Source organism: Homarus americanus, unplaced genomic scaffold, assembly GCF_018991925.1.
Source record: "Homarus americanus isolate GMGI-L3 unplaced genomic scaffold, GMGI_Hamer_2.0 scaffold31037, whole genome shotgun sequence".
NCBI lineage: Eukaryota > Metazoa > Arthropoda > Malacostraca > Decapoda > Nephropidae > Homarus > Homarus americanus.
This window is the reverse complement of record NW_024722227.1, coordinates 7,150,239-7,169,696: the sequence shown is the minus strand read 5'-3', so window position 1 is coordinate 7,169,696 and position 19,458 is coordinate 7,150,239. Positions and strand designations below refer to the sequence as shown.

General features: G+C 39.1%; 1 protein-coding gene across 1 annotated transcript in view; it reads left to right on the top strand.

Annotated features, from left to right (window-relative positions):
• LOC121862347 (retinoid-inducible serine carboxypeptidase-like) overlaps positions 1–19,458 on the top strand; it is a gene marked incomplete in the record, with an annotated part of 104,876 nt that overhangs the window by 83,163 nt on the left and 2,255 nt on the right. The window contains 2 exon segments of the mRNA XM_042360574.1: positions 6,149–6,386; positions 9,806–9,979. Coding sequence (XP_042216508.1) covers positions 6,149–6,386; positions 9,806–9,979 — 412 coding nt within the window.

The following is a 19,458-nucleotide window of genomic DNA, read 5'->3' as shown; positions in this document are numbered from 1 at the left end:
ATGTTAAGGAAAACAGCAAATAGCCTGGTAGCTTATCTTTATATAACTTAAGTGTAGGGAATTGTTAATAATTCAGGGCAACAAAATCATCACCACCCTTCTCCAAGTTCACCCCTTATGATCATATGTTACCTGAATTTTATCGGTGTTAATAGCAAATAATTTTCATTCTATATTTAATGGATATTTCCTCACCAACTTTGCTCGAATTGCGTAATTAAAAATAACAGTTAGCAACTCTGTGTATGGGAGACTGTTGGGGCCATGTGAGTCGGAGACTTGGAGTGACCAGTCGGTTGGAGCCGCTGGACGACACTGCCAAAAATCTCGTTGCCTAAGCTTTTCTAGCATTCCCTCATAGTTATGAAGGTAAAAGGCTTTCAGATGGGAAGTAAAAAGAGCTATACCCTTTATCCCAATTCCATTCTTGAAAGAAGATGCGTGCAGAAAAAAGGACAGCTAGTCCGAGATGATACAGCAGCACAAGACAATAAAACACTTACTTCTAGGTATAGGGTATTCTGCATATGGCTTATTTCCTTATTTTGTTGTTGTTTTACTTCAAGAACAACATGAAAAGCATTTGTTGCATTAGAATAATTATGAATTGAATTAGGATTCATAGAAGTTAGCAGTTTAGCCACATATGTCCTCTGTAACAAATGATCATTGAATGAGAATCTTTAATGTTTTATATTTTATTCTTGGGTACTAAATAATACTACACCTTCAGAGTAAAACAATTAATTTTCTTATAAATACTCGGGGAAAAGTAACAAGAAACATTTATTTAAGCATATCTTTTATCTAAAGCAAAATTTTTTTGTTTTCTGAATGTTTCCTACCTTATATACGGTAAATATGGAAAATATTTTACATATTCATTAAATATCATAAGCAAGGTTGGTACTGTAGTATGGTTTATGAATGCTGGGAAAAGAAGTATGTGTACATGGAGTTGAGAGTTTGCTCTAGCCTTTTGACTTACTGTGGAGGCCATTACTTTACATCTGTGATACTATTCCTTGCATTGTTTTTCTTCAATTTTACTTGTATTTCGTTATATTAGATTTGTATTTGTGATAGTAATGCAAGACTCGTCACTTTAGCCACAACTCTAGCCTTTCCCGTACTACTCCAGGCCGAGCTGTGAGCTGTGTTATGTTATTTTTTAACTCCTAAATTTGAGTAGATACAGGGACTCTCAATCTTACATACAGAGTGTACAAAAAGAGATAAATATTTTTCATAAGGTCAAAAAAGAAAAGGAAATAAACCTTCTTTGTGTCTTAAGAGGAGGGGGGGGGTGATTTTGGCTGTTCTGAGCTGTCTCCTGTATGTATTGAACTACAGTACAGGTGCTCCTCTACTTACGAACTAGTTACGTTCCTGAGGCTTGTTTGTAAGTCCAATTGTTTGTAAGTCCAACTTTACTCTTGTAGATACCAAACATATTGTAAAAAATTAAAATATTATGGATATTTAGTACAGCTATACCCTTTAATGCAGCCTTAAAACCTGGCTCACTCTTCTCCTCTTAGGTAATGTTTGTTCTATCTGGAATTTTCTTCAAAATAATCCAGTCTCATCCACATTAAACACCTGTTCTGGCAGGTAACTCCCCTCAGTAATGATGTTTGTATCTCTGAAAGTTTGTAAGTTGAACATTCTTAAATAGAGGAGCACCTGTATTGACAAATTTCGTTGTTCTGCAGCCATATGGCAATGCAGTACAGAATTACCCCGCTTTACACGGTTTCACTTTCCGCGCTTTCTCATTTACGCGGTACCTTGCCACAACCGGACTTTCACTTTCCGCGGTGCATCTACTCATATACGCGGTGAAGTATAATTAATTTTTTATTTAGCTCATAAAATTCATACAAATTACCCAGCCAGAATATAATTTACATTGCTGGAATTCTTACAATATGATGATCATTTTGAATATAAACATCATGGATTTTGCATTAGACATACAAATTTTAGATCTAATGTAATAATTTGGTTTACACAAAGCAAATATTTTATCCTTTGTGCAGAATATATGAAGTTTACATTCAAAATATTCCCTGGCCTGCAAGGAATCCAGAAATGTCAATTATATTATCCTAACTTTAGTCTGAGTTATTATTTACAGTGACCCCTCGGTTAACGAACTCAATCCGTTCCAGAAGGTCGTTCGTTAACCGAAAAGTTCGTTAACCAAAACCATTGTTCCAATGGGTTTTTGGGTAATTGGTTCCAGCTCACCGAAAATTTCCTAAATTCAACAAAAATGGTAGAAAAGTTCACTTACTTTGAGGTGTGTATGTAGAAGGCTCCTGGATGATGATGATGATGATGATGGGATTTAGAATGGGGGTGGAGGAGAAGGAAGAAGAGAAGGCATTGGGGTGGAAGAGAAGTCACCCCATGGCGCCATTTCACCCATAAAATTTTAGTTCTCTTGGTGTAATTCAAGATTATTTTCTTTAAATCAACACTGCACTGCATTATATATTGTCAATATGTAAAATATATTTCAAAATGACCAATAATTTGCTTGGAAACACAGAAAAAAAGCGTTTAGTTGAAGAGAGTCTCAAGCAAGATGTTACCTCCAGTGAAAACAGAGAGAGACTAACGCCTGTTTGCTGTGTTAAGAGACTGGATGCCGCGCATTAAACTAGTCACTTTACCTTCAATTATGTTCAATAATTGTTAAAATGACTAAAAAATTGAATATTAAACTTTTAAAATTATTGAATAGTATAAACTTCTTGATATTTACTAAAATAGTAAGGAATTTAAGCCCTAGAACCGATTAATGTATTGGCGGACTGATACTAAAGTTGGTTGCCCGGTCAGTGCAAGCGAAAACATGTTGAGGTTGGTTCGTAAGAAATTCGTTAACCGAATTTTTGTTCGTTAATCGAATTGAAGATCCTTATGGAAGGCAGTTCGTTAACCGAAATATTGTTAACCGAAGCGTTCGTTAAACGAGGGGTCACTGTATTACTAAAAATGTAAATATACTATTTTCTCCCAAAGCTTCTCTGGTAGGGAGGGAAGGTGGGGGGTAGGGAGGGAGGGAGGGAGGGACCGACCCAGCTAGGGCGGACTATTTTGATTGACAGATAGTGTCCTTGAAGAATATTTCTTTGTTTATTTACTGACGATATATGTTTTAGCTCAAAAAATTCATACAAATTACCCAGCCAGAATATAATTTACATTGCTGGAATTCTTACAATATGATGATCATTTTGAATATAAACATCATGGATTTTGCATTAGACATACAAATTTTAGATCTAATGTAATAATTTGGTTTACACAAAGCAAATATTTTATCTTTTGTGCAAAATATATGAAGTTTACTTTCAAAATATTCCCTGACCTGCAAGGAATCCAGAAATGTCAATTATATTATCCTAACTTTAGTCTGAGGTATTATTTATTACTAAAGGTTAAAATCTAGTGTTATTCACCCAATAATTTCTCAGAGAGGTAGGGGCTAGTGAGCTGGGAAGAGGGGGGGGGGATTTGAGTCCATTATTTGAATGGACATTAACTTGGCGACTGTATTTCTCTTAATTATTAATTGTGTGAGCATACCATCATAAAATTTAGATGTTATTTTTACTACAACATAGATATTGTGTTGGAAAAAGTGGAGTTTGGGGGTCGGCCCAGTCTCTATTGGAATTAATCCCATATGTTCTGTTGTTCACTTTACGCGGTTTTCACTTTCCGAGGTACCCTGTGGGTTCAATTGGTGTAAATCAGGGTATTACTGTATATGAAGGAGGGCCTTAGAATCACAAGGCCATAAGTATCATTTTTTAAAATGTGAGAAACAAGCCCCTTAAGTTTTTTGTTTGTTACTCCACCCCCTCAGACCAAGCTCCACAAGACACAACAGGACTTAAAGAATACGTTGATACCAATACAATAGAACTTCGATTTAAAGCGATTCAATTTAAAATTATTGATTTCAAGTGACACCCACAATTAAGAGCAATGTTTTAATTTAAAGCGAATCTTTCCTATTTTGCGCGAATCAATCTGGCGCATCATATTTTAAAATTCGTGCCTAATGTTTCTCTGGGCACGGTACACTCTCCTAAGGGCAAAGTTGTACTGTACATGTACTCAAAATAATGTACTAAATGATTACTAAAACTTTTGTCTAGTGCAAACTATAGCATGATTATATTAAAATTAATCACTATTTTATAAGAATTCCAGCAATGTAAATTATATTCTTCGTGGTCACTCTTAAGGACAGATAAATAAATAAGCACTAGACCTTGGCATCAACTTTCAAATATATCTCTACACCTCTCCTTGCCCCCCCCCCCCATCTTCCCATCAGCTGATCACTAGTAAACAGATCATTTCATGTCCCATAATTTTAGCTGTGTTGATTTATGAGTGTTTGTTTTAACATAATACTACAGAAAACAATGTTTTGTTTTTTGTAGGAGATGGGCTGAGGTGCGTCTGGGTAGACTCTCAGTCTTTTTAGTACAGTATTTTGTTTCTCTCTCAAGTACCAAACTAAATTATTTCATTGAAGCAACACTTCGATTAAGTGTGAATTCAGTTTAAAGCGACCTCTCTTGGAACATATCACTTGTTGTATCTACGTTCTACTGTAACTCCATTTCCCCGCGGTGGTGCTTGTGGCCTTGTGTTTCCGAGGCCCTCATATTTTGTTGTAACTTATTTATTGGTATCATTTATATTTATTCCTCACAGAAAACTATAGCTACAGGAGGAAAATACACAAGTTTATTTTTTCCTAAATAAGGTGATACCTGTATCTCCATTAGCCGGAACAATTTGTACAGAGCACTTCCGGGAATGAGAGATTTCCAAGTAACGAGATGACTCCCTCAAAGCCGGAAAAAAATCCCTAATCCCCGAAATTTTCCAGGATTTTCCGGGTAATGGATGGAAAATTTTTCTCGGAAGTTTCAAAATGATGCATTATTTTGACTCGTAAAGCCGGAAAAATATCCCCCTTCCCCTGAATTTTCTGGAATCTCCGTTAGCTGAAATCCCTCAAACTTGGAACTCTTTGATAGCCGGAATTGCAATTTTCTTGGAAAATCATTCCCATAGCTGGAATTTTCCTGATACCCAGAAAATTCTGGAAAATTCTGGAAAATTCCGGGGATAGGGGAGTTTTTTCCCAGGTTTGAGAGATGAAAATCAGGCGCATTTTTAGAAAATTTTTAGAACATTTTTCCGACTAACGGGGATATCACTGTATTACTACTCCCTGATGAAATGAGGGTGTGTCTTATATGGCCGCGGGTCTTATATGCCATAAAATAGGGTAGATCATTGACCAAGATTGCATGGCATTGGGGAACATGAAAAGCAAGTTTCTGTACTAGTCCAATAAATCGATTAAGTACCATACATAGGCATAATCTGGAAGGTGGCGGTTATAGGGGGCCCTGGTCCCCCCAATTAACCCTTGTGTTCAGTCTATTTTACCTCACTGTGTCAGGTCCATTGTATCTTGTCAACAAGAGAAATATTTAAAAGAGGAAAACAGGATTAGAAGGCAAAACTGTGAATGAAAATTATTTTACAAGTTAATTTTATTTGACCACTGGTATGGTTGTATACACCAGGTCAGTATTTTTAAGTTATAGAAATGTCATTCTGAGGTTCTGAGCAACATCTTTCTTGTAGGGTGCAAACACCTGGACTCCCCAGAGAAGCCTAATCCCATACACCGATGGTACTGTAGTATAGTATTGTTTCTTGAAAGTATTGCTAACTTAATTAGCATTTGAAGATTAGTGTACTATGAGTCACTGTAGATATGCTGAGTACAGATCTGTGTTGTTGGTGACAACACATGTTAGTATGGCAGTGAAGACTCACCTTTTAAACTTGAGTGGTAATTGATCTATCACAATATTTCCTCTTGAGGGGAATATGGTTTTCTTGGGAAGAATTAAACAAATTCATAATGTTTTCAAAATTTTTGTCTGTTTTTGGACTTGTTCTGTATTAACTCCAGTCATACTCATCAGGGGTCATGATCTTTGACTGGTGACATTACATGAGCTGCCCAATCTAATGTTAAATCATAAAGTAAGATTTCAGGATTAATCTCTCATTTTTGTTATGTCTGTTCCAGTCGTTGATCGACTCTGCAGGACTGGGCAAGGTCAGCAACAAGACTAAAGCAGTTGCTGATGCTGTTTCTGCAGGAAAAATGGCACAAGCTACCAAGCTTTGGGCTGAGACAGAAGAGCTGATAGAAAATGTAACTAATGGAGTTAATTTCTACAACATTCTTAAGAGTCCACACAAAGATAACTCCTCCAACTCAATTACAGTATTATCTGGACACCAGATCACTTCAAAGAATCATGGTGAGATGGCATCTTTATTTGGTAAAATTTACACTGAATACCGGTACAGTATTAATATCCTTTTCTGTGCTGAATGTACAGTATTCCTTTCTTGACTTTCATATCTACTTTTGTTTCAAATAGAGTTTTATGTATACAGTACTACTTTTGTATTTCTTCTAAGAGTTATGTTTCACCCACTACCTCACTGAAATATAGCAGATTACCTTTTGTCTACTATCTTAATCTTTACAAGGTTTACTATATGACAATAGTATAGAGCAATCTATGACTATGGCCTTCCAAGCTGGAAGATTTTAGAAAACCTTAGGCCATGGCATGTGGTGAAGACACTTATTTTTTATATGAGAAATTATAGACCATGGCTTACCTTTAAACCGGGTATGGGCAACCCGCAGCCCGAACCATGTCTTTGTGCGGCCCGCAGAGTGATTGAGAAATTCTATTTAATGTGGCCAGCTGTTCAGGTAGATGCAGCGAGTTTATGGCGATTAAAGCAATATATATTAAAAGAATAATCTTTACACACAATTCATTATTTTTCATCACCTAAGAGTAAGTAACTACGAAAATGTAACAGTGAAATAAGTGTAAATAGTCAACAATATAAACATTTTAACCTGTGAGTTTACGGGCCAAGTTCGACGCTGTCTGTTTGATGAATTAGCTGGTATGTGGCAATGGGTCACTTGGGAATCAACTAAGGTTGGGTAAGTCCAAGTGGGGTCACGGGCGGTGGTCACACAGGTCAAAGGTAAACGTCTCTTCCTTGTTGACTAAGACCACCACCTCTACCATCGCCACTACTACTACTGCAACTACTGATGTTCTTCAGTGAACCTGTTCATCCTGTTCCTTGAGTGTCTTCCTCTCCCTCTGACACTGGTTCCACCACCAGAACTTCATTCATGAGGAGGCACCTATGGTGTTACTTACAAGTTAGAATGATGCCCTGGTTCAATGGCTGTATGAGTGAGGTGGTGTTAGGCAGCAAGAACTTAACTCTGATGTGCCCATCAGCACTGGGTAAGTCATCCTGAGGGTGGGCAGGCACATCATTGTCAAAAATGAGCAAAGCCTTGACCTCTTGTCTGGGGACACCATGGATTGTCATCTGGAACTGTCTGACAGCATGCACAAAGACATGGTGGAAGCAGCCTTCAAAGAATTCCCTGGTGAACCAAGCCATTTTGTTGCTTTTGTTGCCACACCAGGACACAAGAAGATTATCTATGGAATTGTGCAACATTGTTGGCCTCTGGGGATTTCCCACCACCACCAGCATTTGCAAACAACAGCAGTGATACACACTGCTTGCTGGCCTCGAGTCCAGGGATGTTACTTTCCCGCCAGGATGCCATGGTGCTATTTGGCAGGGAGTTCCAGAAGAGGCCTGTCTCATCAGCGTTGTACATTTCATACAACTCCCCTTTGAATGGTTGGATACTCACCACATCAACATTCAGTTGTTGGTGTTCCCGTGCCACCTATAAAATTTATAGGGCCACCCAAAACTCCCACAGAAGTCAGAAATATCCAGCAGTGTTGCAAATCATTGTGTGGCATCACAGACCTCAATGCCACGAATGGGAACACCACTAGCTGATTACAGGACATGAAACAGAATCAGCATTAATGGCACTAAATTCGATTGGAGTAATGTCAGGTGGAGTACTCCAAGGCTCAGTAATTGGGCCATTACTGTTTATTATACTATACACAAATAGCATAAAAATAGGTGTAGACAGCGACATAGTAAATATGGTACATAAAATAGGGCGTGTAATAAAATCTGACAAGGACTCCGAAAAGTTAAAGGAATATCTAACCAAACTTTTCTCATGGTCTGAAATATGTCAGATGAAATTTAATGTGGAAAAATGTAAAGTACTTAGCCTAGGAGATGTAAATAGGGAAACCAAATATCAGATGAACAACATTGATATAGAGAAATCCGACTGAGAAAGATTTAGGGGCAATGATAAGTAGGAATCTTAAATCAAGACAACAGTGCGTATTTGCTCAAAACAGGGCTAACATAGTACTTGGGTTCATACAAAGTAGTGTTAGTTACAAGACTAGTGAGGTTATCCTAAAACTATCAGCTATTTTCTCACTGTATATCTTGCAAGACCTCACTTGGATTACACAGTTCAGTTTTGGTCACCATACTACAGAATAGATATCGAATCCCTAGAGAGCATTCAGTAGGATGACGAGGCTAGTCCTGTGCATTAGGAACCTTGAATACAGACAGGTTAAAGCATCTTAATTTGCACTCCCTTGAGAGACGTAGTGAGGGGTGATGTTTTAGAGGTGTATAAATGGAAGTCAGGGTTAAACAAAGGTGATATAACAAAGGTACTTAAACTAATTAAACAGGAGCAAACACATAGTAATGGCTTTCAATTAGACAAATTTGGATTTAGGCATAAGATAGGTAAACACTGGTTTGGAAATAGAGTAGTGGATGAATGGAACAAGTTACCAAACATCATCATTAACTTGAACACGCTGGGAAGCTTCAATTATAGGTTGGGCAGATATGTGAGCGATAGGAGTTGGGTGTAAACGGTGCTGCCCAGTAGGGGCCAATAGGCCTTCTGCAGCTTCCTTAATTCTCATGTTCTTATGCTCTTATATTCATTCTTCATTTTGTCAATTGCTTTCTTCACCCATTCTCTTTCCATCCTTAGGCATAGTCCCTGTACAGTCCTGTATTAATATGTAATATTAAGTTGAATTGATTATTCTAAATGAGGCGTCTCGCATCGTAAGGTGCATTCAGACCATCTGGGCGAAACCCCCCCCCCCCCTTTTTTTTGGAAAGCACTATTTTTGGCTTAGCTCTATACGATGGTAGTTGAAAAAATCTCCTTACTAGACTGTAAATAAGGTTGAAAGCCCTTTGAAAATAGGGTAGAACATCGATTTGTGGCAGACAGGAAATTATGGGCTTGGCTTTCCAGTCAGTGAGTGAGTGAGAGGAGCAGGTGGCCAATCACAGCAGCTGGCCTACAGCCTCCTCCCCCGTCTCGGCCAATGACAGTGAGCATCTGCTATCTACGTCACTGCCTCTCCTGCGGGCGGGATCTACACTCTGATATCGATTAAAGTAAAAAAAAGCCATAAGCGGGTGGGAGTTTTGTTGCTTCAAGTCAACATTGCAACAACCCAGTACATTACTTCATGACATGCTACCTACCATCTCCAAGTATAGTCCTTTAGCTTCAAAATGCATCAAAAATGAATGCTTGTATCTCAAAAAACAGCAAAGTTATGCATGTATGAAGTTGGAAAAACTTTAAAAGTGGTTTTCTCGGTTTCAAATTTTAGCACAAATAACCCATACGATGCAGGTCGCCTCAAATAACCTATGTAGTGCAGTAACAGAACAATTAAAATATTAATTTCAACAGATTACCTCTACAATCACTATGTGGGACAGCCCTCTTCAGTATTGGATCATCTGATGAATGGGCCAATAAGAAACAAACTAAAGGTAATCCCCCAGAATGTGACTTGGGGAGGCCAGAGCCAGTTGGTATTTGAGGCCCTCTCAGCAGATTTCATGAATCCATCTGTCAAAAATGGTGAGTCCCCAACAGCACCAAGTTGAAGTATTTATTTATTTATTATTTTTTTTTAAGATACTGGGGAAAGTCTTTGTGTTAATAGCCCATCCCACCAATATAGTATTAAATATTAGGGCTAGTCAGAGTAATAACCCACTGGTGCTCTTGGCCATAGTTGGAAATCTCATCCCCTCACTTACTTTTGACACAGTTTGCGTCGGTAACAGGAACGGTTTTTCCATATTTGTAAACATTGGGAAGAGCAATCCACACCTAAATTGCACCCTTAGAGATGCATCTGCCAGCTCACGAGGGTAGTGGGAACAACTTAGGTTGTTGATAGGGCTGGTCCACTATTCCAGTGTTTCTACTTTTGGGAGGGGTGCTCCCAGTGTGAGATTTAGCTGAGTGGGAGGGATTGCACCAGCACGGGAGTCCTTAGCGACGGAATTTGCATTGAAAGACCACAAGTTGGCGAATTCGATAGTTACAACAGCATGCATAGGGTGTGTCATTATATTATTTTTAGTTTACCAACATAAATTGTCGGAGAGATGTGGTGTTCCAGGATCTTCGACATTGTTTTCATCCTTATCACTGTCATAATGCATTAATAAAGATATTGTACTCTTAATTTCTTGTATGAATTGATATGTTATTCAACATCAATTAACCAGAATGGCATTTTAAATCAATCTACTACAGTACTGTAACTGTGTTTGTCAGACACACATATGTGTATAACCTTACCACTGTGTGTGTGTATAACCTTACCACTGAGTGTGTATATAACCTTACCACTGAGTGTGTGTATCACCTTACCACTGAGTGTGTATATAACCTTACCACTGAGTGTGTGTATAACCTTACCACTGAGTGTGTATAACCTTACCACTGTGTGTGTGTATAACCTTACCACTGAGTGTGTGTATAACCTTACCACTGAGTGTGTGTATAACCTTACCACTGAGTGTGTGTATAACCTTACCACTGAGTGTGTATATAACCTTACCACTGAGTGTGTATAACCTTACCACTGAGTGTGTATATAACCTTACCACTGAGTGTGTATATAACCTTACCACTGAGTGTGTATAACCTTACCACTGAGTGTGTGTATAACCTTACCACTGAGTGTGTGTATAACCTTACCACTGAGTGTGTATATAACCTTACCACTGAGTGTGTATATAACCTTACCACTGAGTGTGTGTATCACCTTACCACTGAGTGTGTATATAACCTTACCACTGTGTGTGTATATAACCTTACCACTGAGTGTGTGTATAACCTTACCACTGAGTGTGTATATAACCTTACCACTGAGTGTGTATAACCTTACCACTGTGTGTGTGTATAACCTTACCACTGAGTGTGTGTATAACCTTACCACTGAGTGTGTATATAACCTTACCACCGAGTGTATATAACCTTACCACTGTGTGTGTGTATAACCTTACCACTGAGTGTGTATATAACCTTACCACTGAGTGTGTATATAACCTTACCACTGAAGTGTGTGTGTATCACCTTACCACTGAGTGTGTATATAACCTTACCACTGTGTGTGTATATAACCTTACCACTGAGTGTGTATATAACTCATTACTGAGTGTATCACCTACCACTGAGTGTGTATATAACCTTACCACTGTGTGTGTTTAACCTTACCACTGAGTGTGTATATAACTTACCACTGAGTGTGTATCACCCACCACTGAGTGTATATAACCTTACCACTGTGTGTGTATAACCCTTATCACTGAGTGTGTATATAACCTTACCACTGAGTGTGTATAACCTTACCACTGAGTGGCGTTAACCTTACCACTGGAGGTGTATATAACTCACTACTGAGTGTGTATATAACCTGGCTCACTGAGTAAAAATAACTCACCACTGAGTGCATAACCTTACCACTGAGTGTGTATATAACTCAATACTGAGTGTGTATATAACCTACCACTGTGTGTGTATAACCTATCACTGTGTGTGTGTGTATAACTCCACCACTGAGGTGTATATAACCCGGCCTCACCGAGTGTGTATATAAACTACCACTGAGTGTATAACCTTTACCACTGAGTGTATAACCTTACCACTGAGTGTGTATATAACCTTACCACTGAGTGTGTATAACCTGGCCCACTGAGTGTGTGTATAAACTTACCACTGTGTGTGTGTATATAACCTACCACTGAGTGTGTATAACCTTACCACTGTGTGTGTGTATAACCTTACCACTGAGTGTGTATAACCTACCACTGAGTGTGTGTATAACCTTACCACTGAGTGTGTGTATAACCTTACCACTGAGTGTGTATATAACCTTACCACTGAGTGTGTATAACCTACCACTGAGTGTGTATATAACCTTACCACTGAGTGTGTATATAACCTTACCACTGAGTGTGTATAACCTACCACTGAGGTGTATAACTTTACCACTGGAGTGTATATAACCTTACCACTGAGTGTGTATATAACCTACCACTGAGTGTGTATATAACCTTACCACTGAGTGTGTATATAACCTTACCACTGAGTGTGTATATAACCTTACCACTGGCGTGTATATAACCTTACCACTGAGTGTGTGTATAACCTACCACTGAGTGTGTATAACCTTACCACTGAGTGTGTATATAACCTACTACTGAGTGTGTATAACTCACCACTGTGTGTGTGTATAACTCCACCACTGAGTGTGTATATAACTTACCACTGAGTGTATATAACCTTACCACTGTGTGTGTATAACCTTACCACTGAGTGTGTATATAACCTTGCCCACTGAGTGTGTATATAACCTACCACTGAGTGTGTATCACCACCACTGGAGTGTGTATATAACCTTACCACTGTGTGTGTATAACTCCAACACTGAGTGTGTATAACTAACACTGAGTGTGTATCAATTACCACCGAGTGTGTATATAACCTTACCACTGTGTGTGTTTAACCTTACCACCGAGTGTATATAACCTACCACTGAGTGTGTGTATCACCTACCACTGAGTGTGTATATAACCTTACCACTGTGTGTGTGTATAACTCACCACCGAGTGTGTATATAACCTACCACTGAGTGTGTATAACCTTACCACTGAGTGTGTATATAACCTTACCACTGAGTGTAAGACATAATCCTACCACTGAGTGTGTATATAACCCACACTGAGTGTGTGTGTATAACCTGGCTCACTGGAGGTGTATATAACCCACACTGAGGTATATAACTCCACCACTGAGTGTATATAACCTTACCACTTCCTGTGTGTATAACTCAATACTGTGTGTGTGTATAACCTACTAATTGAGTGTATATAACTTACCACTGAGTGTATATAACTCAACACGAGTGTATAACCTTACCACTGAGTGTGTATAACCTACCACTGAAAGTGTGTATATAACTCAATACTGAGTGTGTATAACCTTACCACTGAGTGTGTATAACCTTACCACTGTGTGTGTATGGCACCCAATACCACTGAGTGTGTGTATAACTCACCACTGAGTGTGTATATAACTCCACCACTGAGTGTGTATATATAAACCTACCACTGAGTGTGTGTATAACCTTACCACTGAGTGTGTATATAACCTTACCACTGTGTGTGTATAACCTTACCACTGAGTGTGTATATAACCTACCACTGAGTGTATAACCCACACTGAGTGTGTATATAACTACCACTGAGTGTGTATATAACCCAACACTGAGTGTATATAACCTTACCACTGAGTGTGTATAACCTACCACTGTGTGTGTGTATAACCTGGCCCACTGAGTGTGTGTATAACCTTACCGAGTGTATATAACCTTAACCACTGAAAGTGTGTATATAACCTTACCACTGAGTGTGTGTATCAATTACCACTGAGTGTGTATATAACCTTACCACTGTGTGTGTGTGTATATAACCTTACCACTGAGTGTGTATAACCTTACCACTGAGTGTGTATATAACCTACCACTGAGTGTGTGTATAACCTTACCACTGTGTGTGTGTATAACCTACCACTGAGTGTGTATAACCTACCACTGAGTGTGTATATAACCCACACTGAGTGTGTATATAACCTTACTTCACTGAGTGTGTGTATCACCTACCACTGAGTGTGTATATAACCTACCACTGAAAGTGTGTGTGTATCACCTACCACTGAGTGTGTGTATAATCTAACACTGAGTGTGTATATAACCTTACCACTGTGTGTGTGTATAACCCAACATCAGTGTATATAACCTACCACTGAGTGTGTATATAACCTTACCACTGAGTGTGTGTATAACCTACCACTGAGTGTATATAACCTTACTACTGTGTGTGTATAACCTACCACTGTGTGTGTGTGTATAACCCACCACTGAGTGTGTGTATAACCTTACCACTGAGTGTATATAACCTTACCACTGGAGTGTGTGTATATAACCTACCACTGAGTGTGTATAACCTGGCCTCACTGAGTGTGTATAACCTACCACTGAGTGTGTATATAACTCACACCAGTGTGTGTATAACCTTACCACCGAGTGTGTATAACCTTACCACTGAGTGTGTATATAACCTACCACTGAGTGTGTATAACCTTACTTTCCACTGAGTGTGTATATAACCTACCACTGAGTGTGTATAACTCATCACTGTGTGTGTGTATAACCTTACCACTGAGTGTGTATATAACCTTACCACTGAGTGGTGCATAACCTTACCACTGTGTGTGTGTGTATAACTCCACTGAGTGTATATAACCTACCACTGAGTGTGTATATAACTTACCACTGAGGTAAAATACCTACTACTGAGGTGTATATAACCTTACCACTGTGTGTGTATATAACCTACTACTGAGTGTGTATATAACCTACCACTGGAGTGTGTGATCACTCAACACTGAGGTAAGTATATATAACCTTACCATTGTGTGTGTTTAAACTTACCACTGAGGTGTATATAACCTGGCCCACTGAGTGTGTATCACCCACCACTGAGTGTGTGAGTATAACCTTACTACTGTGTGTGTGTATAACTCACTGAGTGTGTATATAACCTTACCACTGAGTGTGTATAACCTTACCACTGAGTGTAAGTATATAACCTACCACTGAGTGTGTATATATAACCTTACCACTGAGTGTGTATATATAACCTACTACTGAGTGTATAACCTGTACTGAGTGTGTGTTATAACTCCACCACTGAGTGTGTGTATAACCTACCACTGTGTGTGTATATAACTCAATACTGAGTGTGTATATAACCTTACCACTGAGTGTGTGTATAACCTGCACCACACTAAGTGTGTATATAACCCAACACTGTGTAGAGCATAACCCATTACCGAGTGTGTATATAACCTTACCACTGAGTGTGTATAACCTGGCCACACTGTGTGTGTGTATAACCTACCACTGAGTGTGTATATAACCTTACCAATTGAGTGTGTATATAACCTCACCACTGAAGTGTTTATCACCTACCACTGAGTGTGTATATAACCTTACCACTGAGTGTGTGTATAACCTACCACTGAGTGTGTATAACCTTACCACTGAGTGTGTGTATATAATCTACCACTGAGTGTGTGTATAACCTTACCACTGAGTGTGTGTATAACCTACCACTGAGTGTATATAACTCACCAGTGTGTATATAACCTTACCACTGTGTGTATATAACTCATTCACTGAGTGTATATAACTCAACACTGTGTGTGATATAATCTACCACTGAGTGTGTGTATATAACTTACCACTGAGTGTGTATAACCTACCACTGAGTGTGTATATAACCTACCACTGAGTGTGTATAACCTTACCACTGAGTGTGTGTATAACCCGCTCACACTGAGTGTGTGTATATAACTCAACACTGTGTGTATATAACTTACCACTGAGCGCGCCAAAGTATAACCTACCACTGAGTGTGTGTATAAACTTACCACTGAGTGTGTATAACCTTACCACTGGAGGTGTATAACTCAATACTGAGTGTGTATATAACCTGGCTCACTGAGTGTGTGTATATAACCTACTAATGTGTGTGTATATAACCCACACTGTGTGTGTATAACCTTACCACTGAGTGTGTATATAACCTGGCTCACTGTGTGTGTATATATAACCTTACCACTGAGTGTGGAGCATAATCCACACTGAGTGTGTGTGTATCACCTTACCACTGTGTGTGTGTATATAACCTACCACTGAGTGTGTATATAACCTTACCACTGAGTGTGTATAACCTACCACTGAGTGTATATAACCTTACCACTGTGTGTATAACCTTACCACTGAGTGTGTATATAACCTTACCACTGAGTGTGTATATAACCTACCACTGAAGTGTGTATAACCTACCACTGGAGTGTGTATATAACCTACCACTGAGTGTGTATATAATCCACACTGAGTGTGTGTGTATAACCTTACTACTGAGTGTGTGTAATACCTTACCACTGAGTGTGTATATAACCTTACCACTGTGTGTATATAACCTACCACTGTGTGTGTATATAACTCACTACTGTGTGTGTGTATAACCTTACCACTGTGTGTGTGTATAACCTTACCACTGAGTGTGTGTGTATAACCTTACCACTGTGTGTGTATATAACTACCACTGTGTGTGTTTAACCTTACCACTGAGTGTGTATATAACCTTACCACTGAGTGTATAACTACCACTGAGTGTGTATAACCTACCACTGAGTGTGTGTATAACTCCACCACTGAGTGTGTATATATAACCTTACCACTGAGTGTGTATATATAACTCACCACTGTGTGTGTATCACCCACACTGAGTGTGTATATAACTCACCACTGTGTGTGTTTAACTCACCACTGAGTGTATATAACTCCAACACTCGAGTGTATAACCTTACCACTGAGTGTGTGTATAACCTTACCACTGGAGTGTGTGTATAACCTTACCACTGAGTGTGTATATAACCTTACCACTGAGTGTGTGTATATAACCTACCACTGTGTGTGTATATAACCTTACCACTGAGTGTGTATAACTCCACCACTGAGTGTGTATATAACCCAATACCACTGAGTGTGTATATAACCTTACCACTGTGTGTATATAACCTTACCACTGAGTGTGTATAACTCTACCACTGAGTGTATATAACCTGGCCTCACTGGAGTGTGTGAGTATAACCCACCACTGTGTGTGTATATAACCTACCACTGAGTGTGTATAACCCACACTGAGTGTGTATATAATCTACCACTGAGTGTGTATATAACCCATTCACTGTGTGTGTATATAACCTACCACTGAGTGTGTATATAACCTTACCACTGAGTGTGCTAACCTGGCCTCACTGAGTGTATAACCCACACTGAGTAAGTGTGTATATAACTCCACCACTGAGTGCGTGTATATAACCTTACCACTGAGTGTGTATATAACCTTACCACTGAGTGCGTGTGTATCACCTACCACTGAGTGTGTATATAACCTACCACTGTGTGTATATAACCTTACCACTGAGTGTGTATATAACCTTACCACTGAGTGTATAATCCCACACTGAGTGTGTATATAACCTACCACTGAGTGCAGAGAGCAACCCTACCACTGAGTGTGTGGCATAACCTTACCACTGAGTGTGTGTATAACCTTACCACTGAGTGTGTATATAACTCAACACTGAGTGTGTATATAACCCGCCCACTGAGTGTGTGTATAACCTACCACCGAGTGTGTATATAATCTACCACTGAAAGTGTGTATATAATCTACCACTGAGTGTGTATAACCTACCACTCGGGAGTGTAGGCAATCTACCACTCGGGAGGTGATATAACCTTACCACTGAGCGTGTGTATCACCTACCACTGTGTGTGATATAACCTTACCACTGAGTGTGTATAACCTACCACTGTGTGTATATAACCTTACCACTGAGTGTGTATATAACTCATCAATGAGTGTGTGTGTATAACCCACCACTGAGTGTGTATAAACTACCACTGAGTGTATAACCTACCACTGAGTGTATATAACCTACCACTGAGCGTATAACTTACCACTGAGTGTGTGTATAACCTACCACTGAGTGTGTATATAACCTGTCACCGAGCGTGTGTATAACCTTACCACTGTGTGTGTATATAACCTTACCACTGAGTGTGTATATAACCTTACCACTGAGTGTGTATATAACCTTACCACTGAGTGTGTATAACCTTACCACTGTGTGTGTATATAACTCACCACTGAGTGTGTATGTATAACCTTACCACTGTGTGTGTGTATAACCTACCACTGAGTGTGTATATAACTCACCACTGAGTGTGTGTATCACTACCACTGAGTGTGTATATAACCTTACCACTGGAGTGTGTATAACCTACCACTGAGTGTGTATAACCTACCACTGTGTGTGTGTAACCTTACCACTGAGTGTGTGTGTGTATAACCTACCACTGAGTGTGTGTATAACCTTACCACTGAGTGTGTGTATAACCTTACCACTGGTGTATATAACCTACCACTGAGTGTGTATAACCTACCACTGAGGTGTGTATATAACCTTACCACTGAGTGTATATAACTTACCACTGAGTGTGTGTATAACCTTACCACTGAGTGTGTATAACCTTACCACTGAGTGTATATAACCTACCACTGAGTGTGTATATAACCTTACCACTGAGTGTGTATATAACCTTACCACTGAGTGTGTATATAACCTTACTAATTATATAACCTTACCACTGAGTGTGATATATAACCTTACCACTGAGTGTGTATATAACCTACCACTGGTGTGTGTATAACCTTACCACTGAGTGTGTATAACCTACCACTGAGTGTGTAGATAACCTACCACTGAGTGTGTATATAACCTACCACTGAGTGTGTATAACCTTACCACTGTGTGTGTGTATAACCTTACCCCACTGAGTGTGTGTATAACCCACCACTGAGTGTGTATATAACCTACCACTGAGTGTGTATATAACCTACCAGTGTGTGTATAACCTTACCACTGAGTGTGTATATAACCTTACCACTGAGTGTGTGTATATAACCTACCACTGAGTGTGTATATAACCTACCACTGTGTGTGTATAACCTTACCACTGAGTGTGTGTGTGTATAACCTTACCACTGAGTGTGTATATAACCTACCACTGAGTGTGTATATAACCTTACCACTGAGTGTGTATAACCTTACCACTGTGTATAACCTTACCACTGAGTGTGTATATAACCTTACCACTGTGTGTATATAACCTTACCACTGAGTGTGTATATAACCTTACAACTGTGTGTGTATAACCTCCCACTGAGTGTGTGTATAACCTTACCACTGAGTGTGTGTATAACCTTACCACTGAGTGTGTATATAACCTACCACTGAGTGTGTATAACCTTACCACTGTGTGTGTGTATAACCTTACCATGGGTATAACCTTACCACTGAGTGTGTATATAACCTACCACTGAGTGTATATAACCTTACCA